General features: G+C 53.6%; 1 protein-coding gene across 1 annotated transcript in view; it reads right to left on the reverse strand.

The window, feature by feature from the left end:
- Positions 1-9,872: 9,872 nt before the first annotated feature.
- C16H16orf74 (chromosome 16 C16orf74 homolog) overlaps positions 9,873-15,974 on the reverse strand; it is a 44,015-nt gene continuing 37,913 nt past the window's right edge. Inside the window, exons 3-4 of the mRNA XM_003952913.6 lie at positions 12,500-12,643; positions 9,873-10,422 (exon numbers count right to left, since the gene is read on the reverse strand). Of these exons, the coding sequence (XP_003952962.1) occupies positions 10,364-10,422; positions 12,500-12,643 (203 nt within the window). The 3' untranslated portion in view covers positions 9,873-10,363. The remainder of the gene's footprint in view (positions 10,423-12,499; positions 12,644-15,974) is intronic.

A 15,974-nucleotide genomic window follows, 5' to 3' on the forward strand; every position in this document is an offset into this window, starting at 1 on the left:
GCTAGCATTTCCGGTTCCTTGCGCGTGTTCATTCATGCCATCTTCTGCACATCCTGGTTACCATCTCCATTTGAAGATTAAGGAAACTGAGGCTCAGAGAGGCCAAGTGACTTGCTCGAGGCCATCGGCTGATACGTGGAGTGCGGGAGCGTCACCTGAGGTTGGGTCCCCAAACAGGATCCAAGTGGAAGTGGTTTATTCGGAAGGTAGTCCCAGGAAGGGAGGTTGAAACCGGGAACTTGAGAAGGAGCCGGTTCAGGTTAGCGAGAAGGTTTCTATGGCCGGCAACCAGGGCTCAGTTCCACCGGGAACCTCTGGGCAGCTATGATGCCTCGCACTCAAAGTGTGGCCCGTGGACCATCGGCAAGAGCCAACCCCCCAGGAGCTGGTTGGAGATGCACAATCACAGACCCCAGCCCAGACTTCTGCCTTTGAACCAGATCTCCACCGAGAGCACGTGAAAGTGTGAGAAGAACAGTTCCTCTGACTTGCCCACCACACCAGAACTAAGGGGCAAGGAGGCAGGGGTATTTATCTATTGACCCCACCTGATATGGGGTGCAGGCTCTCGCAAGAGTCTAAGGTCCCTAGTACCCCTAGTTGGTCTTCAGGAGCCCCCACCCCTGCCACACCTATTCATGCACCAGAGAGAACCTTGGAAAGGAAGAGGATGCTTGCAGTGGGCTGCTGGCATCACAGCAATGGGTGGGCACTGGGCGCGTCCACTAGATAGGACCCCCGGTGGGCTGCTCCGGGGCCCTCCCTTTTACTATCCCAGCCCACATTCATGCATTTGCACAATTTCACACAATCCTCAGATTCCCATTGCATTGTCCCCATTCCCTAGAAGAGCAAACTGAGGCTCAGAGAGGTTGGCAGCCCACCTGATCAAGATGACTTCCATTTAGAAACTGCTCCGTGCCAAACTCCACGTGGCGGTGGAAGGGCTACATGGATGATTTCACACAATCCTCATATGCTTCCATAAGGTAGGTAGTTACTATCCCCACTTTATAGGTGAAGAAAAGGCTCAGAGAGGTTGAGTGACTTTCTAGGATCACACAGCACAACGGGGAGCTGGCTGACACCAAAGCCCTCGCTCCTACCCATTCCCCGGTGCCAGGGCTGTAGTGGGTGCCCTTCCCCCAGCTCCCATGCTTTCCTGTGTGAGAGCTGGTGCGGAGCAGGCCCCCCTCCGCTGAGCCCCTCCCTTCCTAGGGGTGGCAGAGCTTATGGGAAGCATATGAGAGGCAGAGGAGCTGGGCAGTGGGTATGCTACAGGGTTGACGACAGCGTGGGGGCAGCTGTCACCAGGAAGGGTCTCTCTGCCCTTACTCAGCAGACATCATCGTGGGGTAACACCTCCCAAATGCTGACCTCACTGAGGCCTCTGGCCACACCAGGCCCAAAGCTGGGGATTGCTACACATGCCTTGGGCCCCAGTTCCTTTAGGAGATAAGGGAACTCAGCCCAGGCCCCTGAGAGAAAGCCACACCCAGAGTCCTGGGGCCTTGCAGCCTCTAGCTGGCCCTCCCACCTGTGTCCCCAGCTCAGAGTCTTCAGCCAGGTTGCTGTGGGCCCTAGAATCCTAGGGCAAGCCGGTGACCAGCCACGGCAGACCGCTGAGGAGTATTCAGGGAGGCATGAGGTTTCCTGCAACCCTGAGACCCAGTGCCCCCTGGATTCAAGAGGAGGGCAGAGGGTCCAGCCTGGCTTCTAGGTGGACAGAAGGGGCTCTGAGAAGCCAGAAGGAAGGGGGCGACGATTTGCCTGGCCAATCAACAAGCACAAGAGAAGCAGATTCCTTGGGTGGTAAGACCACAGGCTCTGAGTTTGAATCCCACCTCTGCCACTTACTTACCTCGGATGACCTTGGGCAAATGATTTAACCTCTAGGTGCCTCCAGTCCCCCATCTGTAAAATGCGGGTAATAAGAGCACCGACCTGCGGGAGATTAGCTTATTGTTTCTGACTCACCTTTCCCTCTCTTTAGAAGAATTGTCTGGCCCCTCCTTGTGCCATGCAACTTCCCGGCTCACAGTGTTGGGCTTAGCCATGTGACTTGCTTGGCTGAGGGAATGTGGGCATGTGTCACAAGCAGAAGCTGCAACTGCATTGGCTCTGCCTGTGCTCTGTGCCTCTGCCACCCACTGAGTGAGTGAACATACTCTGGTTGGTTCCTAAAAGAGAGGACACTTGAAGGAAATCGGAGTTCAACTGCAGCTGATAAAGCCCAGCTCCTTGCAGCCAATCGGCAAGGCCACGGCCAACCCACAGACCCGTGAGTGAGGAATCAGTGCTCGCTGTTGTAAGCCACTGAGTTTGGGGGCGGGGGACAGGGGTTGTTACATAGCAACATCACAGCAAAAAGAAAACTGACTAATACGCTATCTCTCAGGGTTTCCATGAGAATTATGTGAGTTAAAATATCTGTCAAGTGTTAAGTACAGTGCCTGGTACATAGCAGGCAATATGAATGCTAAATGAGGGCCGGGCACAGTGGTGCACACCTGTAATCCCAGAGCTGAGGCAGGATAATTGCTTGAGCCCCAGAGTTCGCTCATACTATTCACTTCAGCCTGGGTGACAGAGCAAGACCCTGTCTCTAAAAAACAAAACAAGGCCAGGTGCGGTGGCTCACACCCGTAATCCCAGCACTTTGGGAGGCTGAGGTGGGCGGATCACCTGAGGTCGGGAGTTCGAGACCAACCTGACCAACATGGCAAAAACCCATCTCTACTTAAAATACAAAAATTAGGCTGGGCGTGGTGGCTCACGCCTGTAATCCCAGCACTTTGGGAGGCCGAGGCAGGCCGATCAAGAGGTCAGGAGATCGAGACCATCCTGGCTAACGTGGTGAAACCCCATCTCTACTAAAAATACAAAAAATTAGCCGGGCATAGTGGAGGGCGCCTGTAGTCCCAGCTACTCGGGAGGCTGAGGCAGGAGAATGGCGTGAACCCGGGAGGCAGAGCTTGCAGTGAGCTGAGATTGCGCGACTGCACTCCAGCCTGGGCGACAGAGTGAGAGTCCGTCTCAAAAAAAAAAAAAAAAAAAAAAAAATTAGCCGGGCGCGGTGCTGGGGGCCTGTAATCCCAGCTACTTGGGAGGCTGAGGCGTGAGAATAGCTTGAACCTGGGAGGCGGAGGTTGCAGTGAGCCGAGATGGCGCCATTGCACTCTAGCCTGGGCAGCAGGGAATGTGGCTCTGTCTCAAACAAACAAACAAACAAAAACCACAAAACAAAAAACAAAAACTAAATAAATATGGTAGTGCCTATGACAGAGGTGCTGGGAATATACTGATGTGTGAGACTAAGTCACTACCTTTAGGAAATGTATTTATTAGAGACAGTGGCAGGGGTTCCCGGGGTGTTGGTGAGTTGATCAGCTTTAGGCTGTGAGCCCCAGTGACAAGGCACCTCTTCCTGTGATGTCCTGCACATCAGTGACTGCGAAACAACAGAAGGGCACCCCGCTCACAGGGGAGGGAGGGAACACGTGCTGTGGGAGCTGGAGGACAGCAAGGCTTTCTGCTGGCAGGGCCTGGCACAGAGGGGCACCAGGCTTCCATGGAACTGGACCTTGCAGAGAGACTGGGGTTGGGAGCAAAGGCGTTCCAGGGAGAAGAAATGCCTGAACCGGGTGGCAGGTTGTAGTTTCCAAGTCGGGCCACAACATCTCCCATCCACATTTTCTTCTTCTTTCTTCTTCCTCCTTCTCCTTCATCTTTTTCCTTCTTCTTCCTTCTCCTCCTCCTCCTCCTCCTCTCTCCTCCTCCTCCTCCTCTCTCCTCCTCCTCCTCCTCCTCTCTCCTCCTCCTCCTCTTTTTTTAGAGACAGGGTCTTAATGCTCTGTCACTCAGGCTGGAGCGCAGCGGTGTGATCACAGCTCACTACAGCCTCCAACTGGTGGGTCTACACTACCACACCCAGTGTATTTTTATTTTTTATTTTTGTACCGACAGGAGCTCACTACATTGCCCAGGCTGGTCTTGAACTCCTGGCCTCGAGTGATCCTCCTCCCTGGGCCTCCCAAAGCACTGGGATTATAGGCAGAAGCCACTGCACTCAGCCGGTGCTCTACTTACGCCTTTGACTTTGTTCCCGTCACGAGGTGGTACCTATGTTCCCTCCTTTTTCATCTAGGAAGGCCCGTGAGGACCGCAGAAGTGATGTGATGTGACTTCAGAGACTAGGTCATCACAGGCGATACAGCTTCCACCTGGTTTTCTGGAGATGCTCTTGCTTGGATGTCAGCTGCCATGCTGTGAGGAAGCCCAAGCCGCCCAGGGAGAGGTTCTCGTGGAGAAAAACAAGAGCCCAGAACCAACTTGGCAGCCACGTGGTAGGTGCTTGCCCTTGTGGGTGTGCCATCTTGGAAGTGGATCTTCTAGCCCCAGATGACATACATGTCTCAGCTGGTGTCTCATGAAACAGACAAACTCTCTCTTCAGGCCCTGTCCAAATTGCAGATTTGTGGGCGAAATAGATGATTGTTGTTGTTTCACACTAAATATTTGTTATGCAGCAATGGTAACCAGAACGAGAGGCATGCACACAAGGAAAATCAAGGAGTTCAGCTTGATTGGAGTGGAGGGTGAGCAAGGCTGAGCCTTTGGCCTCTTAGGGAGTGTGGAGAGTTTTTGGAGGCTGCTAAGCAGGCAGTGGAGGGCTCAGAGATTGAGCAGGCAGCAGAGTGAAGGACAGAAGTAGAAGAGAAGGCAAGCACCAAGCATCAGCAGGCATGCCCTTTCCTTCCTTCTTTTCCTTCCCTTCCTTCCCTTCCTTCCTCCCTTCCTCCCTCCTTCCCTTTTTTTTTTTTTTTTGACCGAGTCTCACTCTGTCACCCCAGCTGGAGTGCGGTGGCGTGATCTCGGCTCACTGCAACCTCCACCTCTTGGGTACAAGTGATTCTCATGTCTCAGCCTCCCGGGCAGCTAGAGATTACAGGCATGTGCCACCACGCCCTGCTAATTTTTGTATTTTTAGTAGAGACGGGGTTTCGCCATGTTGGCCAGGCTGCTCTCAAACTCCTGGTATTAAGTGATCTGCCTGCCTCGGCCTCCCAAAGTGCTGGGATTACAGGCGGGAGACACCACGCCTGGCCTAAAGCCACCTTTAAATCAAGCCACTTATGTTACCGCTATAGTCTGAACGTTGGCATCTTCCCTAAATTCACATATTGGAAACTAATCTCCTATGTGATAGGATTTTTTTTTCCTCTTTTCTTTTTTTCCTTGGGACAGGGTCTCGCTATCACCCAGGCTGGAATGAAGAGGTACAATCACAGCTCACTGCAGCCTCGACCTCCCTGGCTCAAGCAATCCCCCTGCCTCAGCCTCCTGAGTAGCTGGGACCACAGACATGCCATAATGCCCAGCTGATTTTTTTATTTTTTTTTGTAGAGGTGGGGGTCTCACTATGTTGCCCAGGCTGGCCTCAACCTCCTGAGGTCAAGTGACCCTCCTGCCTCAGCCTCGCAAAGTGCTGGGTCTACAGGTGTGAGTTACTGTGCCCAGCCCCAGTGTGATAGAATTAAGGGGTGAGGTCTTGGGGCAGTGATTAAGTCAGGAGGGTGGAGAGGAAAGTGAGCTGCCTTGCCCCTTCCACCAGGCAAGGACACGGTACGAAGGTGCCCTCTTTTGAGGCAGAGAACAGGCCCTCACCAGACTCCAAATGTGCTGGCACCTTGATCTTGGACTTCTCACCTCCAAGACTGAGAGCCATACATTTTACTGTTTTCACCCAGCCTAAGGTATTTTTGTAGCAGCAGGAACAGACTAAGACAGTTACTCAGCCAAGGCAGTCCACTGTAGTCAGAGTCCATGTATATGAAGGGCGAGAACAGGACAGAGGAACCCATGCTCAGGTACCCAGGACAGCAATGACCTCTCCAAGGTCCCAGTGAAGCCTGTGGTCAGGGTCCCAGTGACGTCCTGTCTTGCTCAGGGAGGTGGTTTCATGGTGGACATGCACACACACCTGATTGAGCCACAGGTTGATGTTTGGCTGTACTTAATTGTCCAGGTAATACCTTAATACAGAAGTTTAAAAACTGGAGGCCGTGCTGTAGCTCATGCCTGTCATCCCAGCACTTTCGGAGGCTGACGCGGGCAGATAGTTTGAGGTCTGGAGTTCAAAACCAGCCTGGCCAACATGGTGAAACTTCATCTCTACTAAAAATACAAAAATTAGCCGAGCATGGTGGTGGGAAGCGGGGGCGCACACCTGTAACCCAGCTACTTGGGAGGCTGAGACACGAGAATCGCTTGAACCCAGAAGGCAGAGGCTGTGGTGAGCTGAGATCGTGCCACTGCACTTCAGCCTGGGTGACAGAGTGAGACTCCATCTCAAAACAAACAAACAAACAAACACACACACACACTGGGGGCGGATGCGGCAGTGGCTTAGCAGCTTAGATGCCAGTGCCAGGCTGCCATTCCCATTTCCCAGGATGTGGGCTGGTTCCTCCAAGGATGAGAAAGACAACATGTGAACCTCTAAGGAGGACGGGCTGAGGGGGACAGCGGGCAGAACCCCCCAAGTGGGTGTAATGCCATCACATCATTTGAGCTGCGTCTCGGCACACAGATGTTCACGGGGGCTGGAAGCAGGACTGGCCATATCACATTCGCAGGGCCCCTTGCACAGCCATGATTGAGAATTTCCTTTTTTTTTTTTTTTTTTTTTGAGATGGAATCTCGCTCTGTCGCCCAGGCTGGAGTGCAGTGGCGTGTGATCTCCGCTCACTGCAAGCTTTGCCTCCTGGGTTCACTCCATTCTCCTGCCTCAGCCTCCCAAGTAGCTGGGACTACAGGTACCTACCACCACGCTGGCTAACTTTTTCTTGTATTTTTAGTAGAGACACGGTTTCACTGTGTTAGCCAGGATGGTCTCGACCTCATGATCCACCCGCCTCAGCCTCCTAAAGTCCTGGGATTACAGGCGTGAGCCACTGCGCCCAGCCTTCTTTTTTGTTTTGAGATAGAGTCTCACTCTGTCGCCCAGGCTGGTGTGCAACAGCACCATTGTAGTTCAGTATAGCCTCAACATCCCGGGCTCAAGTGAACCTCCTACCCTGGCCTCCCTAGTAGCTGGGACTACAGGTGTGCACCTGGCTAATTTTTAAAAATTCTTAGTAGAAATGGGGCTCTATGTTGCCCAGGCTGGTCTCAAACTTCTGCGCTCAAGTGATCCACCCACCCTGGCCTCCCAAAGCCCTGGGGTTACAGGTATGGGCCATCATGCTTGACCCTGATTGAGAATTTCAAGGTGCGACAGCAGAGTGTTGAACCCAGCGTGGGCCTTCTGAGATGGGCCCTGTGGCAGTGTGCAGGACAAATCCAGAGAGCTGGCCCTGGCCGTGGGGCCCACTGTATCCCTGGGACTCAGAGCCTGGTGTGTGCCCACACGGCCTCTGCGGGCACTGCTGTCCGTGGGTGGACAGGCTGGGAATCCTGGGTGGTTCTGGAAGCTGCTCTTGGCCAGCAATGAGTGGGAGTGGGAGGGTGCAGACCCCACATCTCACCCCTCAAGGATCCCCTCACTGAAGGGATCCACACTGCCTCCCCAGAGGCCCCATGGCACCTTATAAGCTCCTTCCTGCCCTGCCTGGCCTCTCGTGCAGTGAAGGATCAGCCATGCCCAGGGACAGGCCTGGCCTTTCCCTCCTCACCTCTAGCCCTTTCAGTGTCCTGCCTGATGAGACTGTCTTTGTTTGCTGAGGTCTTGGGCTACACAGGATGGTCTAGGCTAACCATGGAATTTATGGTGGGGCCTTAGGCTACCTGGTGTCAGCTGACCTTTGGAGGGGCTGGAGACTAAGGTCAGCCATGTGGTATCTGCCACACCCATGTGGCCAAGCCCCAGCGAAGACTCTGGACACTGAGGTTTGGGGCGTCCCTGGTTGGCAATGCTTGGCGCGTGCTGTCCCACATCATGGTCAAGAGAAGTTAGCACTTTCCCACTCTCCCCAACTCTGTTGTGAGAGGACGGCTGGGAGCCTGTGCCTGACCTCTCCTGGATTCTCCTGCCCTCTGCTGATTTTAACCTGTATCTGCTTGCCATAATAAGCCATCACCATGACGTTCTTCTGGTGGATGATTAGACCTGAGGGTGGTCTTGGGGACCCTGGAAGTGCCCTTCCCCACTCCGCTACCTTTGTGTCCTGGAGCCACCTCCAAATCCACCCCTCGCACCCAAAGCCTTGGCTCAGGCTTTGCTCTAGGGATCCTGAGACACAAGGAAAACCAAACTCAAGAGACACCACAGAAAATGAACACACACTGCCGGGCGCGGTGGCTCACACCTGTAATCCCAGCATTTTGGGAGGCCGAGATGGGAGGATCACCTGAGGTCAGGAGTTCAAGACCAGCCTGATCAACATGGACAAACCCCGTCTCTATTAAAAATACACAATTATCCGGGAGTGGTGGCGCATGCCTGTAATCCCAGCTATTCGGGAGGCTGAGACAGGAGAATCACTTGAGTCCAGGAGGTGGAGGTTGCAGTGAACCAAGATCGCGTCATTGCATTCCAGCCTGGGCAACAAGAGCTAAACTCTGTCTCAAAAAAGAAAAAAAAAAAAAAAAAAAAGGCTGAGCACGGTGGTTCACGCCTGAAATCCCAGCACTTTGGGAGGCCAAGGCAGGCAGATCACCTGAGGTTAGGAGTTCGAGACCAGCCTGACCAACATGGAGAAACCCAGTCTCTACTAAAAATACAAAATTAGCTGGGTGTGGTGGCACATGCCTGTAATCCTAGCTACTTGGGAGGCTGAAGCAGGAGAATCGCTTGAACCCGGGAGGCGGAGGTTGAAGTGAGCCAAAATCGCACCGTTGCATTCCAGCCTGGGCAACAAGAGCGAAACTCTGTCTCAAAAAAAAAAAGAGAGAGAAAATACACACCACACACACACATACACACACCCACAAACACACACGCACCATACATACACACACACAGGCATATCCACATATGACCACACACACATGCACACATACATGCCACACACATGCACACACCTGCACATACATGCACACACCCACTCATGCACGTACACACTACACACGCATACACACTACACGTGCATCCACACCAGTATCAGAGTGCTCTATGGGAAGATAGGGGCACTGGCTATGTATTTATTTGGATTGATTGAGATAGGGTCTCACTGTGTTGGCCAGGCTGGTCTTGAACTCCTGGCCTCAAGCTCCTCCTGCCTCAGCCTCCAAAGTGCTGGAATTACAAGAGTGAGCCACTGTGCCCGGCCCTGATGTGATGTAATTTAAAAAGCCAACACAACGTTGCCTCTCACCTTAGAGATGTATTATTACCAGGATCCTACAGCTGGGACTCAAACGAGGTCCACGTGACCGCAGAGCCCATGGCTGGGCCACGCTGAAGCCTAGACAGCAGACTGAAAATGGAGGGGCTCGAGACCCCCACAATGGCCTGCACACACCAGATTGGCTCTTCCATCTTAAGCGTCTCTCTTAAACCCACGCTTTACCTGGCATGATCCATCGCCTTCTCCTGACCCAAGAAGCAGGATTCACCATTTGTGGCCGGGCATGGTGGCTCACACCTGTAATCCCAGCACTTTGGGAGGCTGAGGCGGGTAGATCACCTGAGGTCAGGAGTTCGAGACTAGCCTGACCAACATGGTGAAACCCCATCTCTACTAAAAATACAAAAATTAGCCGGGTGTGGTGACTCATGCCTATAATCCCAACTACCCAGGAGTCTGAGGCGGGAGAATTGCTTGAACCTGGGAGGCAACACTACAGTGAGCCAAGCCGAGATCATGCCATTGCACTCCAGCCTGGGAGACAAGAGTGAGACTCCATCTCAGAAAAAAAAGGATTCACTATTTGTTACAGAGGATCTTTATTTATAATGCAAAAAAGAAATTATAAATCCCATTTTGGACTGTTTCCGTATCTGTAAAACAACTTATAAAAAACAGCCACTCCACCTGCAAGAAGTTCTTGTTGGTGCTTATGGCAGGGGCATGTGTTTGCACAGCCCTGGGGGCTGGGAGGGTGTGTTTGTCCAGAAGAGAGCCTCTCCCTGGGACCCCAACAGCCAGGACCATGGCGCTCCCTTTCACCAGGCCGGAGTCAGCAAGAACCTGGAGGTGTCAGAGGTCCGGTCCACTCAGCGGGGCCTGGGAAACACTGTTCTGGAAGTGGGCAGGCTGGATTCCTTGCTGGTCCTGCCACGTCTCTCTGAGCGGAGGCCCGGATTCGCTCAGTTCCCATCCAGGGTATTCAGCACACCTGCTCCAGGCAGCCACACCCCCGGACACCTGAAGCCGGGCCGCTGGAGCAGGAGCCAGCCAGCCAAACCCAGGACACCTCCTCAGGCTTCTGGGTCGATTTCTCCATCATCTGGGCACGACCCTGTCTCATCCAGCCAGACTAGAAGAAAGAGGGGATGGACACCTGGATGCACCCTGCCCCCACCACGCCAAGCCCCGTTTCCCTGGGAACTGCAGGGCTGGGGCCTCTGGGATTCCTTGCTTTCTGGTGCTGCCAGAGGCTGAGATGGGACCCAGCCCAGTGATGCTGGATCCTTCTGGGTGAATCGGACCCCGGAACTGCTTCAGTTTAAGAGGAACCCCTCCCAGCGTTCAGGGACCTCCCTAGGGCTCAGACTTTGTAGAGTAACCCTGTGTCTCCCCTATGCCCCCACTGGTCCTGGGAGCAGGGAAGGTGGTATGATCCCATTTTATAGGTGAGGACACAGGCTCAGAGAGGGAAGAGACTGTGACAGCCGAGCTAAGGACCTGGGCCTCTGTCCGCCCACACTGGGCTCTCTGATTAGACAGCACTGGGGTGCAGGAGGCGCACTGCAGCAGGAGCCCAGCTCTTCTCCCACCTTGCTGTGTGTCCCTGGGCGAGGCACTGTCCCTCTCTGGACCTGTTTGTTTCCCCATTTGTAAACTAGAGATAAGGGTTGGAATGAGAATTAAATGAGATTTGTGAAAAGCATTTAGCCTGGTGCCAGGCACTTGGAAAGGTCACAGAGGAATGCGCCCCATTGCACCCACCATGGCTCCACCCAGCACCTGCACTGGCCCAACCCAGAGGGGCCTGACAGCTTTCTCCCAGTCACTCACTCTGCTGGGCAAGCGGAGACCCAAGCTCAGGACATCTGGAAGGGTCTATGGATTCCCCCTCCCAGACAGCCTTCCACGCACACTACACCAGCCTCATGGGTGCCTTGTCCCCTGCATGGGCCCAGCGAGACCCATGTCATGATGGCTGTCAGCTAACTGATGCCACCTGCGGGGAGGGCATCCGGCCTGGGGGCCACGGGGTGAAGTGCAGATCACACAGCCTGGGGCTGCATCCCTGCGGCACCCCTGACTAGCTACATGGCAAGTGTCTCAGCCTCTCTCAACCTTAGTTTACCCATATCTAAAATGGGGGTGTGGTGGCTCATGCCTGTAATCCCAGCACTTTGGGAGGCCCAGGTGGGCAGATCACCTGAGGTCAGGAGTTTGAGACCAGCCTGGCCAACACAATGAAACCCCATTTCTACTAAAATACAAAAATTAGCTGGGCGTGGTGGCAGGTGCCTGTAATCCCAGCTACTCAGGAGGCTGAGGCAGAACAATCACTTGAATGAAGGAGGTGGAGGTTGCAGTGAGCTGAGATTGCACCACAGCACTCCAGCCTGGGTGACAAAGCAACACTCCATCTCAAAAAAATAAATAAATACAAATAATAAAATAGGGATGAAATCTGTACTTAACTCTGAACTCTGACAATTCCTGTAAGAACTAAATAAGAAAATCCATTTGTTACACTCAGTACCGTGCCAACTATCATGACCATCCCCAGTGTTGTTATTATTATTCATAGCAGCAGCCTCAGCACCTGGCATAGGCCCAGCTCAGTAAATCTCTGCTCCATGAATACATGAACAGTTTGTCCCACCAGCTCCAGAGGTATCACAGAGAGGCAGGTAGGGCTGCCGATTTGGGCCTCTGTCTCCCACCTCCTCACCCTCTCCCTGGGAAGAACTCTATTTCCTCGCCGCTCCCAGCAGTGAGCTGCATCTGGAAGGCCCAGGGTCCGGCCCCAGCCTGGGCACGAGCTGTGTTTCCAAGTGTGTCCTGTCCAGCCAAACTGCAGCGGCCAACAAGATGGAGCAGCGGTCCTCCCGCTGGCAGGGGAAGGAGCATCCATCAATTACCTTGGCTGGCGGGAGCCGCGGCGTGGCGGGCCAGCCCGGCCCCATCCATCAAGCGTCCTGGCTGCTGGCAGCGGCTGTCTACTAATTACTTAACACGCCGCGTCGTGCTGAGGCTGGTGCCGTGGCAGGGGGCTCACGGTGCAGTGTACACAGGTCTGACCATAAATGTTTAACGAACCCAGGGGGAGGTGGGGACGCAAGCTAGGCCCCGTGGCCCGGAAGGACGCCCCTGAGAGCTGTCTCCACCGGGCCCCCAGACCCGACCCGGCTTGGCGGTGGAGGGGACGGCCTCACCTGTGCTCCCCGAGTCCCTCGGCAGCATCATGCCCGTGGGGGTGGGGGGCGTGATGATGATGTCGGGCACGTCCAGGTGCTTGTCGTTCAGGACGGGGGCCTCGTCGTGGCTGCTGCTGCTGCTGCTGACACACATTTGAAAGCCTGAGAAGCCAGGCGTGGAGCACACACGCACGTACACACGACAGAGAGACAGGCATCAGTGGCCGCCGGGAACCGCGGGCGCCACCCTCCCTTCACTATCACCTGGGTCCTGACGCCTCGCAGCAAGGGGCGCAGCTGTCCCCGCATCACAGATGAAAACCGGCATCTCAGGAATGAAAAAGGAGCCCCTGTCACATCTCACAGAACCATGAGTCGGGAAACAGATTTTGGGAAATGCTGATCATAGGCTAGTTGGCCTCTGGGTCCAGTTGTCAGCCTTTACCATGTGGCCCAGCCAGCTGCAGCCTCATTCCTGGCCACCAGCCCCCACTCTCCACAGCGCTCCAGCCTCCACTCTCCAAAGTGCTCACACTTCCCCAGACTCCCTGGGCTCCTGGGGCCCCTTCGTGCCTTTGCATATGCTGCTCCCCCCGCCTGGGATGCTCTTTCTTCCTCTGCCTGAGTAACAAGCTCCTGCTTATCCTTCAAAGCCCAGTGCAACGGGCTCTTCCTTGGGAAAGGTGTCGCAGCAGATCTGGCTGCTCCCTCTTTTGCCCATCTGCACTCACTCATTCATCAATGAATGACATGATTTATTTTTACTTCTGCCTCTCTTTGCTGTGAACACCTGGAGGACAGTCTCTATTTCATTCATCTGTGTTTCCCTTGAGCCTAGCGCATGCTCGAGACAGAGTAAGTAGGAGTGCTTTAAATTTCAAATGCCAGCCGGGCACGGTGGCTCATGCCTGTAATGCCAGCACTTTCGGAGGCCAAGGCGGGCAGATCACTTGAGGTCAGGAGTTCGAGACCAGCCTGGCCAACATGGTGAAACCCCATCTCTGCTAAAATACAAAAATTAGCCGGGTGTGGTGGCACACACCTGTAATCCCAGCTACTCAGGAGCTGAAGCAGGAGGAGAATCACTTAAACCCGGGAGGCAGAGGTTGAAGTAGGCTGAGATTACACCATTGCACTTCAGCCTAAATGACAGAGTAAGACTCCATCTTAAAAAAAAAAAAAAAAGGCTGGGCGTGGTGGCTCATACCTGTAATCCCAGCACTTTGGAAGGCTGAAGTGGGCAGATCACCTAAGGTCAGGAGTTCGAGACCAGCCTGACCAACACAGAGAAACCCCGTCTCCACTGAAAATACAAAAAAAAAAAAAAAAAAATTAGCTGGGCATGGTGGTATGCGCCTGTAATCCCAGCTACTCGGGAGGCTGAGGCAGGAGAATTGCTTGAATCTGGGAGGCGGAGGTTGCAGTGAGCCAAGATTGTGCCATTGCACTCCACCCTGGGCAACAAGAGTGAAACTCTGTCTCAAAAAAAAAAAAAAAAAATTAAACGCAACCAAAAACCCTTCAGGCAGCATTAAGCTAGGTGTTACAATCCTTGTCTCTATGTCCCATCACTTTGGTTTTGCCCCAAACAGTGCCAGGCTGGGATTAAATTAGCTCAAGTATCAGAACCCCTGACCAACAGGAGAAGCTGAGTAATAAGGGGTTGGGGGGATATTTTTCCTACTGTTCTCAGGCCTCCCTTGACCACCATTAGGACAATGTTCCTAAGTGACCATTGTAGGGTCAGTGTGGGGGTTCTGAAATATGGCTCTGAGAGGCAGAGTCTAAGCCCTTGAGTGTGGATGGACTTAGTGACTTGCTTCCAACAAATAGGACTGCCATGATGGTGTGTGACTTCCACGATGAGGTCATAAAAGACATTGCAACTTCCTCCTTGCTCTCTCTTGGAACACTTGCTCTTGGGGAAGCCAGCCACCATGTTATGAGGATGCTCAAGCAGCCTGTGGAGCAGCTCACGTGGGTGAGGAATCAAGGCCTCTAGCCAACAGCCACAAGGGAGCCTCCTCAGCAGTGGAGCCTCCAGCCCCAGTCCAGCCATCAGATGAGAATGCATCCCCAGCTGACATCTTGGATGTAACATCATGATCGACCCTGAGCCAGAACCACCCAGATAAGCCACTCCTCAATTCCTGACCCACAGAAACTCTGAGATAATAAAGGTTTGATGTTCAAGCCACAAAGTTTTGGCATAGTTTGTTATGCAGTGATAGATTACTGACAGAGTCAGCAAATCTTTCCCTGACCCAGTAGGAAGGGATGGCAGGTGCACAGTGGGAATCTCATACCCGGCTGTGGGGAAATCACAGGGGGCTTCTCAGGGTAACCTTTGTTCACCCAAGGGGTGTTCCTCTGAGAGGCAGGTTACACCTGGGCTGTCAGGGATGATCTGTTTGAATCCACAAAAGCATGTACACCTAGAGGACCTGGAGCCACGCCATTCAGGCCAAATTCTTGGTTCACCTGCAGCTTGACCAAGGCTGCAGGCTCAGAAAAACTGAAAGCAGTAGGCACACTGGCTTTGGAATCAGGCCACCAGCTGTGTGACCCTGCGTGCACTGCACCTCCTCTCTGGGCCCTTTGTGTAGTAAATAATTTAATCTTGCCTAAAAAGAGGTCTGGTCTCTGTCTGTGGTTTCTGGGAGGTGCTCTCTAAGCCCTTGGAATATCTTGCCTGATAGGAGAGTCTTTGTTTGCCGGGGGCTGTGGTTACACTGGGTGTCCAAAGGCGTGATTGATGGAGGGGGGCTCCGGGTCATGCCCGGAGAGACAGCAGCCTGCAGCCTGAGCTCCAAAGTGAGCAATCAATCAGCCTCCAGAGGAGCCCCAGTGCCTTCGTCTCCTGGGGTTGCCACAACAAAGCACCGTCAACCAGGTGGCTGGAACAACGGACATTCATTGTCTTATAGATCTGGAGGCCAGAAGTTCCAGATCCAGGTGTTGGCAAGGCTGGTTCCTCTGGAGGCTGCAAGGGAGACTGTTCCAAGCCCCTCCCCTGGCTTCTGGTGGTTGCTGACAAACTGGCGTTCCTAGGCTCGTAGAAGCCTCATCCCATCTCTGCCTCTTGCCTTCACATTGTATCCTCCCTGCGTCTTGTCTCTGTCCAGACTCCCCCCTGCTTTTTTTTTTTGAGATGGATCTCACTCTGTCACCCAGGCTGCAGTGCAGTGGCACAATCTCAGCTCACTGCAACCTCTGCCTCTCGGGTTCAAACAAAATCTCCTGTCTCAGCCTCCCAAGTAGTTGGGATTACAGGCATGCGCCACCATGCCCAGCTAATTTTTGTATTTTTAGTAGAGACAGGGTCTCACCATGTTGGCCAGGCTGGTCTCAAACTCCTGACCTCAGGTGATCCGCCCACCTCGGCCTCCCAAAGTGCTGGGATCAGAGGCATGAGCCACCGCGCCCAGCCCAGATTTCCCCTTTTGATAAGGACACCCGTCATATTGGACTAGAAGCTCACACTACTAAAATG

Source organism: Pan troglodytes, chromosome 18 (genome assembly GCF_028858775.2).
Source record: "Pan troglodytes isolate AG18354 chromosome 18, NHGRI_mPanTro3-v2.0_pri, whole genome shotgun sequence".
Taxonomy (NCBI): domain Eukaryota; kingdom Metazoa; phylum Chordata; class Mammalia; order Primates; family Hominidae; genus Pan; species Pan troglodytes.